General features: G+C 37.8%; 2 protein-coding genes across 4 annotated transcripts in view; both read left to right on the forward strand.

The window, feature by feature from the left end:
- The window catches only part of EFCAB5 (EF-hand calcium binding domain 5), a 117,683-nt gene extending 117,213 nt beyond the window's left edge, over positions 1 to 470 (forward strand). Inside the window, exon 25 of the mRNA XM_037162780.2 lies at positions 277 to 470. Within this exon, the coding sequence (XP_037018675.2) occupies positions 277 to 470 (194 nt within the window). The remainder of the gene's footprint in view (positions 1 to 276) is intronic.
- A 10,121-nt stretch (positions 471 to 10,591) lies between these two features.
- Positions 10,592 to 15,542, forward strand: part of NSRP1 (nuclear speckle splicing regulatory protein 1) — a 28,098-nt gene continuing 23,147 nt past the window's right edge. The window contains exons 1-2 of one of the 3 annotated variants that reach the window (XM_037162844.2): positions 10,592 to 10,642; positions 11,819 to 11,909. In XM_037162844.2, the coding sequence (XP_037018739.2) occupies positions 10,623 to 10,642; positions 11,819 to 11,909 (111 nt within the window). In that variant the 5' untranslated portion in view covers positions 10,592 to 10,622. Of the gene's footprint in view, positions 10,643 to 11,021; positions 11,110 to 11,141; positions 11,303 to 11,818; positions 11,910 to 15,542 lie in introns of those variants that run through there. The other 2 variants (XM_037162845.2, XM_037162843.2) reach the window with 2 other exon arrangements.

Below are 15,542 nucleotides of genomic sequence, written 5' to 3' on the forward strand. Positions count from 1 at the left end.
TATTCTACAACTTACATTTGTGCTTAACAATGTTTTGAGATTTGTCCACATGATATATATAGCTTTAGTTCTTTAATTGTTAAATGCTGTGTAGTATTGCATTAACTGAATATGCCAAAAATTTTTAATCCATTATCCTGTGAGTAGATAAACAAGATTCTGCTATGGTTTTGATTCCAAACATATCTAATAAATTTTCATCGTAATACTGGAACTTATATTTTAATTTAAAAAGTACATAACTATCCACACTAACTTTTTTTTCCTTTGGTGTAGATCACTCCCGAATCAAAGTATGGAAATTTGGAAACATCATCATCGAGTACCTATACCACTGGTCACACATCTGTTTAGCTCTCACAGAGATAAACCAAAAACTAAACGATTCTGTTACGCCTCCCTTCCCCTCCAAGACTGACTCCTGTGTGTATGCAAAAATGCCAGGTGGAAGCTGGCTAGGTAAATGCTAGTGGAATTGGTGCTGTATTTGGGATATTTTTTGTTATGTTCGGTTTTGTTAACTAAAAAATATTTCCAACTGGAAAGGAATGCCACATAGACATATTCTGTTCCCAGATACTTACTTCGGCACTTTCTGAAACCAAAAGTGCTACCTAAGGAGAAATTTGATCTAAAAAATATCCAGTTAATGTAGCCATAACCAAATGCATGTTACAGCATATATTTAAAATTTTTCTTTTAGTTTTAATTTTGTATCTGCCATGGGACTACCATGGTTGATTAGACAGAGTTAACTTTTTTAAGGTACAAAATAAATACTGTAGTTTTAGTAAAAAAAAAAAATGGCAGTCTTTACATCAAAATAGTGCCAAATAATATTTTAAGAAATAGACTGGGAATTGTTTTTCCAATTTTTGAAAGACTTATATAAGTACCACCCTTTCTCCCTCCCCATTGCCCACCTTCTACCCCCATACACACTTACCTTGACAACTTAAAAGTTATTTCAATGAATATAAATTCTTGTGGGGAAATGTTTGTCCATGACTCATGGAAAAAAGTAATCACCTTTAAAAAAAGAATAACAAAAACCTCTCAAGTTCAAGAACTACTAAAAGACTTTGTATTTATTTAAGGCTTGTTATTACAGCAAACTTTACTGCTTTATTGTGAGATTTCATCTTTGCAATAAAATATCTGATGACACAGTCCATTTTTAATAAAATTTTGGGAAATTAAACTTCATTTTCTTTATTTGGTTGACAAAATGTGATGTGTCCCAAACATCTTATAATTTGAGATTTGAGGTCCCTTTTAAACCTTTTCTGATAAGATGGCAGCATTATTACCAGTCCTCATCTCCTGGATGATAGCATGCCCAGCTATAACCTATAAGACGTTTTGTATTGGTAACAGGGCTTTTCAGGGCATTTGCAGCAACTTTTCTAGGAACAATGTTCTTGAAGATATTAAATAGATAGACACATATCCTGATGGCTTCAGAACAAGCTTATAAGGAATTCATGGTGAATACAAACGGTACTTTGGGCAGCAAGAAGGACACATTTTTGTAGAATGCTACCTTTAACCACTATCATGGGAATGAAGTTAACTAAAGGGTACTTAGCTTAATGATAATAAATAATATATTGTCATGATGCTCTAACTCGTTTGAAATATTTTCACATACTAGCTCATTTGATCCTCCCAATAACCTGTAAGATAGGCAGTCTCAATATTATTATCCCCATTTGTAAATGAGAAAGTTTCTAAGAGTGAGTGAGTAGCTTAGGTCACGATAGCTCATAGGAGGCAGGGTAGAGCTGGCACCCATGTGTCCTAATTTCTGGTTACTGCCGTTGCCCCAGACAGCTCACTAACACTTTCCAACTTTTATTAATATATTGACTATGCATTCCATCTTTTGGAAATTACTTTAAAATTAAATCATCAGCAAGGCAGATTGGTTAAATGCATCTGTCCATCATTCAAGTAAAATACTACCCCTTAACACCAGGAACTTAACTTTTAGTAAAGAAGATGTTACTCATACCTAATAAAAATTTAGTTATAGATCTATATTTACATCTATTTGACTGTATCAGCATGCCATGGCACACTAGTATGCTGCAAAAATTTTCAAAACGTGTGCCACAGCACACCAGTTGACTACTTAGTGTCTGGTATTGCATGTTTTAAAAACTCTTGCAGCACACAGGTTGAAAATCACTGGACTAAATAGGTTTACTGATTTACTTAAACTTACTTCTATAATACCTCAGATGCCTAGACTTGACTGGTTGAATTTTTATTAACTCCTTCTCCATCACTTATAGGTAACAATGATATTGTATGGTGCAGACAATGCAGACCACTTTTGTTCACTATTATGGATTCCCATGGTCTGGGGACAATATAAGATTTCAAGATAATGATATTGGAATCTCAGAAAAATCTCCTATTGGCTCTTTTAACAGTTTTATTGAAATATAACTCACATACTATACAATTCGCACACTTAACATGTACAATTCAGTGGTTTTTAGTATAGTCACAGAATATACTAAATTCTGCAACCATTATAACAGTTAATTTTAGAACATTTTTTTACCCCCATCAGAAATCCCATACTCATTAGCAGTTAATTCCCATTTTCCCCCACTCCAGCCCTAGGCAAAAACTAATCTTGCTTTCTCTACGGATTTGCGATTCTGGATATTTTATATAAACGGAATCACACAATATGTGGTGTCTTGGGACTGACTTCCCATTCCTTCTTAAAGTAAATGTGATCAGACAACCAGCTGGCCTTAACTTCCACAGACATCCCCAATTTACTGACTGAGATCCTCTGCAGATAATTTTTTGACTTTCCATTCCACTCCTATGTCTCATGCAATGCCACTCCCACCTAACCTCACACCCTGTCATTATTAACTCTGTGTTTATACTCTCCCCTACATGATCTTACAAAGATCTCTCCCAACAGACAAGATCAATTAACTCAATACTTACTGCCTATTTCTTTGTCCTTAGGGATGATAATTATCCTCAGTGGCTGTTTCATCTCCTAGTTAATAACTGTAGTTTTCCTCTCCTTAATCTACTGCCTGAGCTTACACTGTCCAGCCCACAGACCACAACTGGTGACGCACCTCCAAGTGACCACATTTTGTTCCATGTGACCCTGACTCTCCAACCACAGCTATTTAAATTGGAATTGACCCCTTGTCAAAGGGAGACCAATTGTGAAATGAACTCATATAAAGGTACCCAAACCGTGGACAAATCAAACTAGAAATAGCAATAGGAGTGGTGTCTAAAAGCACATTGTTTAAAGAGGGCAAAAGTGTCATGACAGGCTGTCTTCCAGACACTACAAGTTAGCAGAAGCTGTAGGTAGAGAAAAAGTTAGAGAATGATTACTTGGTTAGGGAAAAGAATGGACACAAAGAAAAGCAGAGACTTAAAGAGTAGGGAAATGACATTAGCTACATTAATGTCCAAATATTAAATAGATGATCCAGGAGTTTGGGTGCCGAGGTCCTCACAGTTGTCTTGGATCCAGTACCAGTTGTCCATTCTGTTCTTGAAGTTTAGGAAAGTCAGAATGCTCTGTTGTGTAACAAGCAGGAGTATGGTAATGATGATACTACCTTTTACTGGTTTACTCTGCTGTGTCCTTCCGGCATCTTCAATTAAATTTCCCAAACTTGGTTTCAAAATGTCAGGCTTCTCTGTGTCTGATTCTCTGCTACAAGTACCACCATTGCCGCAGACCCTGCCAAGTGATTGGAGTTTGAATTCTCTGCAACGTTGCATCTCGGAAATCAGCCTTCTAGCTTTGAGAAAAATCTCTTGAAGGCAGTGGGAATATACGGAACTCAATACACCAATTTCAAAGGTCACATTGTATTGAGCTGTACTTTGTGTAACTAATTCTCCATTCAGTTTCTTTAAGCAAGAGACAGCCCAGGCTGGGGGCTTTATTTTTACCCTTTATCGATTCTTTTTATTTTATTTATTTTTTAAAGATTTTATTTATTTTTAGAGAGAGGGGGAGGGAGGGAAAAATAGAGAGAGAGAAACATCTCTGTGTGAGAGAAACATTGATCCTTTGCCTCTTGCATGCCCCCAACCGGGGACCTAGCAGGCAAACCAGGCACGAGCCCTGACCTGGAATCTAATCAGTGATCATTTGCTCTGACGGACCTCTCCCAACCCACTGAGCCACACCAGTCAGGCCTGATTTTTTTTTAAACAAAGTAACACATGCTCATACTTTAAAGAATCATCCAGTGGTACAAGGTTTGTTAAGACCAGAGCATTTCCCAGTCCCACCCCACTCCTGTTTTCCTTGCTTCTGAGGCAACTACTTTCTGATCTTTTAGCCCAGGAGTTAATGACACACAGGCTAAATCTGGCCTGTTGCTTGTTATGATAAAGTTTTATTGGAGAGGACATGCCCATATTGTCTTTGACTGCTTTCACACTTCAAGGGCAGAGATAAGTAGCTGACACAACACCTGTGATTCACAAACGTAAATATTTACTATCTGACCCTCTGCATGGTTTGCCAACACCTATTCTGGCTTAGTTTTGACAGTTGCCTCCATATTGCAAAATAACATGCTGTGTGGCTACGTTTTTTTCTCACCTAGACAATATTTATTGGCCTCCCAGTATAAAATACAGAGATTTAGCTCCTTCCTCAGCATGTGGAAGAACATATACATATATATATTTCCCATCCCTCCATTCTCCTCAATATAATTACATTGTAATTTAGATTAGAAGAGATCAATATTCCATGTTTGCATTATTTTTTAAAGATTTTATTTATTTATTTATTTCTAGAGAGAAGGTAAAGGAGGGGGAAGAGAGGCACAGAAAAATCAATCAGTTCCCTCTTGCACACCCCCAACTGGGAACCTGCCCTGCAACCCAGCCATGTGCCCTGACAGGGAATCAAACTCGCAACCTTTAGGTTTGCAAACTGTCACTCAATCCACTGAGCCACATCAGCCAGGGCAAGTGTTTGCATTATTATGAATATGTATGCTATTTATGGCTCAGACATATAGGAAATTACAAGCATTTTTCTTTTCTGAACATCTTTATGCTTTGCCTGGAGGTAATGTCAAAAGAAAACTTTTAGAGTGGCTGGAATGACTATAATAATATCACGCAAAGATTTCGGAGCAAAGAATAATTCCATGACCAAAAAGGTCATTTCATTATGAAAAAGAAGCCAACTAAGAAGACATAGCTGCTTAAATATTTATATACTTAACAACAGAGTTTCAAAATACATGGAACAAAACTCCAAGTCTGTAGAGAGAGAAGTAGATTACTGTTGCCAGGGGCTGGGGGTTTGGAAAGAAATGGGAGTGACTAATGGATACATAGTCTGGGGCAGGTATTTAAGATATTCTAAAATTGATTCTGGTGATGGTACCACAACTCTCTGAATATACTACAAATGAACGGTATACTTTAAATGGGTGAATTGTATGGTATGTGAATTGTATATCTCAATAAGGTGATTTTTTAAATGATTAAACTAGACAGATGTCTGGGTCAACAAAAAGAGATGGAGACACTGGAAGTGGTAAATATTTGGGTAAACATTTTTTAATTAGGTAAGCAGTTTTTATTGGGTTTTTTGGAGCATTTTATTTTTATTTTTTAAATATATTTTGTTAATTATGCTATTAGTTGTCCCATTCCCCCCTTTATTCACCTCTGCCCTGCACAGCCCCTCCCACCCACATTCCCCCACTTTAGTTCCTGTCCATGGGTCATATATATAAGTTCTTTGGCTTCTACATTTCCTATACTATTCTTAACCTCCCCCTGTCTATTTTGTACCTACCATTTATGCTACTTATGCTCTGTGCCTTTTCCTCTTCTCTCCCCAACCACTTCCCAGTGATAACCCTCCATGTGATCTCTATTTCTGTGATTTTGTTCCTGTTCTAGTCATTTGCTAAATTTGTTTTTGTTTTAGGTTCAGTGATTAATAACTGCGAGTTTGTTGTCATTCTACTGTTCATATTTTTTATCTTCAATAAGTCCCTTTAACATTTCCTATAATAAGGGCTTGGTGATGATGAACTCTTTTAACTTGACCTTATCTGGGAAGCACTTTATTTTCCCTTCCATTCTAAATGATAGTTTTGCTGGATAGAGTAATCTTGGATGTAGGTCCTTGCCTTTCATGACTTGGAATACTTCTTTCCAGCCCCTCCTTGCCTGCAAGGTCTCTTTTGAGAAATCAGGTGACAGTCTGATGGGAACTCCTTTGTAGGGAACTGTCTCCTTTTCTCTTACTGCTTCTAGGAGTCTCTCCATTTTAATCTTGGGCAATGTAATTATGATGTGCCTTGGTGTGTTCCTTCTTGGGTCCAACTTCTTTGGGACTCTCTGAGTTTCCTGGACTTCCTGGAAGTCTATTTCCTTTGCCAGATTAGGGAAGTTCCCCTTTATTATTTTTTCAGATAAATTTTCAATTTCTTGCTCTTCTGCTTCTCCTGGCACCCCTATGATTTGGATGTTGAAATGTTTAAAGATGTCCTGGACGTTCCTCAGCCTCTCATTTTTTTGAATTCTTGTTTCTTCATTCTGTTCTGATTGAATGTTTCTTTATTCCTTCTGCTCCAAACCATTGATTTGAGTTCCGGTTTCCTTCCCATCACTGTTGGTTCCCTGTGCATTTTCCTTTATTTCGCTTTTCATAGCCTTCAGTTTTTCCTCTAATTTGTGACCATATTCAGCCAATTCTGTGAGCATCTTGATTACCAGTGTTTTGAAGCGTGTATGATAGGTTGGTTATTTTTTCGTCACTCAGTTGTATTTTTTTTCTAACTTTAATCTGTTCTTTCATTTGGGCCATTTTTTACTTTTGTCTCAGTACATCTCTTACATAGTAAGGAATGGAGCCCTAGATGTTCACCAGGTCAGGGCAATGCATGTCGCTGTGTTGTGGTAGCAATGTATGTGGGGGAGGGGTCCAAGAGGGAACAGTGCCCCTGGTTCTGCTCTCTGCCAGTTTTCAGTCACTTCCCCTGCTACCTACAAGCAAATTGGGCCCTTCTGGTGCTGATATCTGGGTGGGTGGGTTTGTGTGCATTCTAGGACCCTGTGGGTCTCTCCAACAGACTCCTGTAAGGCTGAAAGTTTCTCCGACTGCCTCACCCCCCACAGGTGTTTTCAGAGGTTTGAGGCTTTATTTCCCCGTGCTTGGACCCTGGGTTGCTTGGTCTATCTCGTTCCCCAGTTGTTCCTACTGTTTCACCTGCACTGGAATGTGGGGCTGCTTGGTCAGCCAGCTGCCACCTTGCCTGCTCTGGTCCTCCAGCCAGTGCCTTCCCATGAGTCCTCTTCACCTGGCTGCCTGTCTCCGCCACTATTACCAGTCTGGGTGAATGTTTCTTCTTTAACTCCTTGGCTGTTGGACTTCTATACAGTTCGATTTTCTGTCAGTTCTGGTTATTTTTTATTTTAAAATTTGTTTTTCTACTTTTGGTTGTGTAAGGAGGCACAGTGTGTCTACCTACACCTCCATCTTGGCCGGAAGTCCATATATTTTTTAAAATATTTTCTTTATTTATTTTTAGAGAGGGAGAAAGGAAGGAGAAAGAGTGGGAGAGAAACATCAATGTGTGGTTGCCTCTCATGTGTCCCCTGCTGGAGACTAGGCCTGCAACCCAAGCATGTGCCCTGACTGGGAATTAAACCGGTGAACCTTTGCTTCACAGGCCCATGCGCAATCCACTGAACTATACCAGCCAGGGCCGGAAGTCCATATTTTTATTTGAAAATATTTTTAAAGATGATTGATCAAAGCAATACTATATTATGCATTTATAACACAGATTGAAGATATGTGGCAACAATAGCATAAAGTCTAAGAGAGGAAAAATGGAAGTACTTATATTTTTGTAAGGTTTTTTTTATCCTCACCTGAGGACATTTTTTTCATTGTTTTTAGAGAGGGAGGAAGGAGAGAGAATTAGGGTAGAACATTGATGTGAGAGAGAAACATCGATTGGTTGCCTTTTGTATGCACCCCCAATAGGGGATCGAACACGCCGGTATTGCTCTGATGGGGAATCAAACCTGCAGTCTTTTTGTGTACGGGATGATGCTTCAACCAACTGAGCCACCATGGCCAGAGCTGCAAGATTTTTATATTAAACATAAAGTGTACATTTTTACTTGAAGATAGACTGTGATAAGTGAAAGGTATGTACTGGAAACCCTAAAGCAACACCTTAAAAAAGTAAGCAAAGAAGTATGTCTAATAAGCTGGCAATGAGGTAAAATTATGAAAATCTTAAACTGAATCATAAAAATTTCTGGTTAATCCAGAAGTGCAAAAAAGGGGATGAGGGGAGAACAAAGAACATATGGGAAAAATAGAAAATAAATTGTAACCATGCTGCGGATGAAAAAGGGGCCACATACTAAATCTGGCAAACTTCGGGAAGGCCTACATGGCAGGCCTTAAACAAACTTAGAGACTGAAAGTAAGTTTCACATAAGATGGTCTGAACATAAAAACTCCTAACTAAAAGCAGTCACAGTGGGTAGTCATATCCTAGGCTCGTAGCTTTCTGGAGAAAGGCCAATCTTTACTTTAAGTAAGCTTGTCTACTGCCTTTTTGCATAAGATAACATACCTTTGGGATGTCAGAGTAATATCTTTCTCCAGACCCTCATAGCACAACCACAGCATCAGAGGGTGAAACCACAGAAGCACTCATTATCCTGTTTCCCACACACCACCTCTGTATGCTGTAAATGTTATTAACACTACTGTACACACCAATTAAAAGTATGTCTCTCCATTTTACTTTTTATGCAGTCTGAGAGTCCTCTGTCTCCCCTTTCTTTTCTCCCAAGCCCTTAATCTACCACCAATGCATTTCATGTAACCCACCCTCCTTATATCTCCTCCTTGTATTCTAATGGATAAGCTGCAAAAATGGCATTCTCTGGAGCATTTTCTCTCTGTTGAGATTTTGCTTCTAGCAATTGTCAGTTTGGCCCAAATAAACTCACAACAATTCTCTATAGGTTTGGACATTTCTTATATTATTAACACCATGTAATAATGAACACTTCAATAAAAATATTCTAATCAGCCAAATTAAAAGGAAGCAATTTGTCAGACTGGGTAAGAAAGCAGGACCCAACTATATGCTATCACCAAGAGATCCACTTTGAATATAAAGACACAAATAGACTAAAACAGGTTAAAAGGGCAGAAACAGATGTATTGTGCTAACAATCAAAGCTGGTTTTGTTAATATCAGATAAAGTAGATAAAAGAAATAAAATAATAAAAAAGGATCATTTCTTCTATTCCAAAGAAAGAATGTTTTACATACGAGTGTTTGGAGAATGTTTCAAGTATTATTTAGGAGTCTGGACAAATCATTAGTACCATTATTGCCTTTCCTTATTAATCATGTTTGAGAGGTCATGAGGTCAAAGTAGTCCTGATTTTGCAGTCCTGATTTTACTTGAAAATAAACTTATGATAGGAGAGAGGTACCATTGTTATGGAATAAATATGAAGATTTTACACAGAAGAAAGAGGGTCATTTCTTCTTTTCTTTTTTTTTTTTTTTAAGATTTCATCCATCTATTTTTAGACAGAGGAGAAGGGAGGGAGAAACAAAGGGAGAGAAACATCAATTTGTTTCCCATGCCCCCTACTGGCCAGCAACCCAGGCATGTGCCCTAACTGGGAATCAAACTAATGACCCCTTGGTTTTCAGGTCGGTACTCAATCCACTGAGCCACACCAGCCAGGGCTAGAGAGGGTTATTTCTTAATGGTATAGGGGTCAACGCAAGAGGACATAATAAATCCCAAATATTTCAACATACATGACAGAAAAATTGATGGAATTAAAAGGAGAAATAGACAAATCCACAATTATAGTTTAAGATTTATTTAAACGTCTTTCTGTAGACATTGAAAGATTTCTTGGGCTGTTATAAGACTAGTTGGAATGGGCCAGGAGTAAGTGGGTGCACAGATTGAATGTAATTAAAATTTAAAAAAGAAAGTATGGCATATGATTTTGATTCCTATACCCAGAGGTACCACGGTATCATTTTGATCCTATAATGAGACACTGCATACAGACTTTTATCTTCTGCCAAATTACTCTGAGTCAAATATACTCACACTGAATACCTTAAAGGAAAAAAGAATTGATAGCCTAGGGGTAGCGGTTTTCAAACTTGAATATCAGAATTACCTGGAGGGCTCGTTAAAATACAGACTTCTCGGCTCCAGTCCGGAGTTCCTGATTCAGTAGCTCTAGGATAGGGCGCGAAAATTCGTATTTTTAACAAATTCTTGGATGATGCTAACCGGCTGGTGCTGAGACCAGACCTTGGGAAACAGTGGCCCAGAATTTTGTCATTTTTTTCCTCCAGTGATTTCGTGGTAATCAATCAGTTTCCAAAAGACACCCAAAACCAAAGGAGTTAGTTCGAAATAGTATTTGAGTCCACTCAAAAAATACTCAAGCCGCTAGGTGGGTTCCAGGACACCCGAAGCCGCGCGAGAGTTTACGTGATGACGTCACGCCTGTCAGGGTCACGTCGTCGCCGGCCACGTTCAGCGGAGACTGGAGCAAGATGGCGATTCCGGGCAGGCAGTGAGTGATCCGGGAGTTAGTGTTAGACTGGGGAGTGAGAAACTACGGCGACTGTGTCTTTAGCCGAGCAGTAGAAGCGCGCTGGAGGTGAAGGGGCTGTATCATCAGGGATAGAAACGGGGAAAAGCGAGAAATCCTGAGGAACAATTACTTCCCCTCCCCACCCCCTATATTTTCCAGGATGGAAGCCTGAAGTTTGAGGGAGAAACTTGTGAGGAAATAAAGAAAGTTAGGCTGAGGGGCAGAGAGCGAGACTTTTCTATTTTCCAAAAGCTCGGTCTGAGGCCCCTCAGTCTTGCTTCCTACCCCGCGCTTGAGTTTCTCCCGGTTTGGATGCCTTCAGGGGCAATGAGAAGAGTGAATCCCTGGCTTCCTTAGAGGGCCTTGTTCTCCTTGGCAGCTCAAGTCTTGATTCCCGCCCTCCCTTCCCGTTTTAGGAATGTTGTGCTGAGAAACCACAGAAAAGGGTAGGCATATAGGGAGTTGGGGTTTACGTTGCTGCAAGAGAAAAATATTGTATGTGCTTGGAATTTTTACTTTTGGTATACAATCCGTTCTGGATGTGGCTTCCTGTGATTGCTGCATCTCAAAGGCCAAAATGTCAGAAACTAAACAAGTTGGTTCGGATGGGATGGTTCTCTCAGATGCTCCAAGACAAAAGCAAGTGATCTTAATAAAGTGTAATGGGGATTTACCCTATAGCTACTTGGGTTTTTCAGTTAATTTAAAAAAAAAATTTTTGTGAGTGATGTTACCCAATGACTTCTTTAAAACTGTGTGTAAGTACACAGTAGGGGAGGAAAAAATTTTTTTGACTCTTGTTAAGCCACAAGGATAATTTAGAGCGTTATTTTTAATGAACATGAACTGAGCTTTCAACTGACATGTTCTTTTTAAAACCTTACTATCATATTACCATCTAAAACATTTTCAAACTTGTCAGTTACTTCTTTGATTAAAATGATATTTGGGCTTGGCCTTGTCTACAGTAACCACTTAATTTAAACATCTTAACACGTTAGAATTTTGAGATCTCTGAAGATCAGAAACTGTTATGTGTTCATAGGCCATGGCATGTTTTGACTTGGTAGCTTCATCTGGAAGATGTAATGAATGTATTATGTTTTAACATTTAAATATAATGGTGTAATTTCTATTTCAAAAAACAATATGCAGGTATGGGCTTATTTTGCCAAAGAAAACACAGCACTTGCACCCCGTTTTGCAAAAACCATCAGTATTTGGGAATGATTCTGATGATGATGAGGTAAGGGAACCTATATTTTTCTACCAAATTGGAAATATATGTATATTTTTAATTTGAACTTGTGATTTTGATATTTTTGCTTGTCTTAGTTATTTGTCAGTACAGTGTATATGAAGTATATTATAATTTTCAGAATTATCAAAAGGAATAAAGGAAGAAGGTTCACGGATTTTCTTTATAAGAGAGAACATGGATAATCTGATTTTTCTTCCCAAAAGTTATGAACTTCAGTTATTTTTAGGCAGTTACACAAAGTTATTTCAGACAACTGATGCTGATGTTACAAAATTGTTTGTGTAAAGTGCCCTAAAAATGAGCTGTGGGAATGTCACCAGTTTCCTAGAAATATTTATTAGTAGTTTCTTATGAGACTACTTTTGTGGTTATCCACTCTCTGCTAAATGTAATTGCTCGTTTACAGTTATCATAGTAAGTAGTGTTGCCATAGGTGTTACTACAGTAACATCTGGTATGAACATTTTATATTTTAGTGGCCAGAGCAGTGTTTTCCTCTGAAACCCATAGTTTATAATAGAAACAGCACCACATGTGTGCTTATCTCATACAGTTCTTAAGTCATTTTCTATATTTCTAAAAGACTTTTGTGTTTGTTGATCTGGTACTTCTTTGTTCTGGAATTAAAAACAGCTTCTCTTTCAGTTTTTACTAATTATCAATATATAATAGCAGAGACAGGCAATTGGATATACTTGATACTCTATTTTTTGCTCTCCTGCTGAAGAAATTGACTGTAGATGGCTCACCTTTTAAAAAATTGAGTTATAATTTACCTATAATAAAGCATGTGGATTTTAAATGTATATAGGTTGATGACTTTAGACAAATGTATATGCCCCAGTCAGGATGTAGAACATTCCCCCCTCTCCTGAAAGTTCTTTCATGCCCCTTTGCAGTCTACTTCCCCACATTCTTTCCCCCACTGTTTTGTGATTTTGATTTACATTTCCCTGATGGCCAATGATGTTGGCCATTATATGTATCACCTTTGGAGAAATGTCTCTTTGTATCATTTGCCTAATTTTTAATTGAGTTATTTGTCACTTTGTTATGAACTGTAAGATTTCTTTGCACATTCTAGACACAGGTACCTTATTAGATATAATTGTAAGTATTTTCTCCCATTCTGTGGGTTATCTTCACTTTCTTGATAATGTCCTTTGAAACACAAAAGTTCAATTTTGAGGAAGTCCAATTTATTTTTTTCTTAGGTTGCTAACCGCTTTGATGTCATACCTGAGAAACCATTACTTAATCAGGGTCATGAAAATTTATACCTATGTTTTTGTCTAAGAATTTTGTAGTTTTAGCTCTTAAATTTAAGTCTGTGATCCATTTTGAGTTAATTTTTGTATACTGTATGAGGTAGGGGTCCACCTTCATTCTTTCTTTGCCTGTGGACACTTTAGTTGCCCCAACATAGTTTGTTGAAGACTTTTCCCCATTGAATTTACAGTACCCTTATGGTTTGTTTTAATATACAGTAAAATTTAAAATCACCATGGACACAACAGGAAAAATAAAACATGCTCATCCTGTCGTTTCACATAAATCAAGCTGGAATACCATGTACTACGAAGTAGCTTATACTGCAGTTCGAGAAGAAAGGGTTTACATAAATAACCTAGAAAGTTTCCTTTATTGAATTACTGTTTCTTTTCCATTATGAAATGAGACTGGTGGTGGTGGCTGGAGGGTGGGCACACTAGAGTCAGAAAAGCTAAGGCTAGGCCATTTCACCTTGTTCCTCCTCTTCCTCCCTCCCTCCTTTTGCATAGGGGACTTTACCTCAGAGAATTGGTTACATAAGTGATAGAAGATGTGAGAAGCCAAAACAAGAGTGGTGAAGCAAACCAGAGATTAGCAGTAATAAGATGCAAGTAGTGTTAAATTAAGAGAAGCAGGTAGGAGAAGGGTCCCAGAGGCCAGGGGCTCAGGTTTACGAGGGGGGAATTGGACGTCACTGGAGAAATTCAGTCTTAGGTTGAGAGAAACATAGGGAGAAAAACTTTGTCTTATCCCTTTCTCCTACTCTCCAGTATACAGTCTCTGTCTTTGATTGGTAGAGCCTCACCAGAAACCACTGACCAGGGAGCTGCATCTTAGTTTTTAATGAAAGAAATATAAAACTGTCTTTAGCATAATTTCCTTACCTATAAAAATTCAGTCTGGTGAATTCCAGCTTACCCTCATATTACTAAGTAAATTCTTAGTTGAGTATGTTATTTAAATACTTGCCATGTTTGAATAGAAAATCATTTAAAAATTAATCAACAATTTAAGCAATAAAATTATTGGTGTTTTGGAAAATATAGAGAAAGATATTTTCATTTACATATATTGTTATGCTTATGGATTCCCTCCAGAGGAGGGCATTTGCTGTGCATGGAAAGAACTGCTATGAAACGGATCCATCTATTGTCTTTAGCTATTCAGCACAAGCAGTTAAGAGTCCAAATTTAAAATAAGACTTCCCCCCTTCCAGTGATCCATCAGAGATTGTCCTACCAAATGAATCCTGTTTGAATATGTGCTTTAATCCAGAGTTAGTTTGCAAATGGGACAGTGACAGTCTAAAATCTTAAATTATTATTTCAATAGTTCCTCTTTTAAAAATGATCAGAACTAATTAGAAGTAATCATTATTTTGTTCATAGGTAGGAGAGATGAAGAGTTTTTACCCCATGTGATTAAGAGGTTTATAGTATATCCAAATGCTGCTGTCTGTCTGATCATAAGTGAGTGATTTTGCTGTGATAGTAATTTTTTCCGGTCCCATTGCCACTACCTTTATTACTTCCCTTTTGGATTATAATAGTTTTGTAACTAGTTTCCTTATCACCTGTCTCTCCAAATTTAGTTTGAATCACTGTTACTCTCTTGTTCTTAAACCTAATTGTATTTAAAATTTAAACTGCTAATCCTGACACTGAAAGCCCTCCCTTTGCTTCACTTCAAAATGCTTATTAGCATTTTCTCATAACTGCTCCTCCCATGCAAAGCTCACTGTCATGTTTCTATTTTTTCACAAGTCTGCTTTTCTCCACTCTGGAAGTCTTTCCATTTTATATGTCAGAATTATAGCCATGCTTTAAAATCCAGTGCAAAAGCTGTGGCTTTCAAGATTTCCCCCACTGGGAACAATCTCCTCTCTTTTGTAACACTTTTTGCCTTTCTTAGAACATTTATCTTTTTATACCTTATAATATATTTATACACAAATTTTTTTAAGATTTTATTTATTTATCTTTAGAGGGGAAGAAAAGGAGAGGAGAGAAATATCAATGTATGGTTTCCTCTCATGAGTCCCCTGCTGGGAACTGGCCTGCAACCCAGGCATGTGCCCTGACTTGGAATCGAACTGCAATCGTGTTGTTTGCAGGCCTGCACTCAATCCACTGAGCTACACCAGCCAGGGCTTTTATACACAATCTTTGTCACTACATGAGACTGTGAGCTCCATGAGTCAGGATCTGGATATCTGTTGGCTTCCAAAAATAAGTAAAATTATTTACTCAGATGTTTTAGCTATCTATATTGCAAAGAGCCAAGTAGTAGATGTTTTAGGCTTTGCAGGCCAATCTCTCATATTGTGAAAGCAGTCATTAGACAATA

This window comes from Artibeus jamaicensis, unplaced genomic scaffold, assembly GCF_021234435.1.
Source record: "Artibeus jamaicensis isolate MK-2021 breed Jamaican fruit bat unplaced genomic scaffold, CSHL_Jam_final contig_2790, whole genome shotgun sequence".
Lineage (NCBI taxonomy): Eukaryota > Metazoa > Chordata > Mammalia > Chiroptera > Phyllostomidae > Artibeus > Artibeus jamaicensis.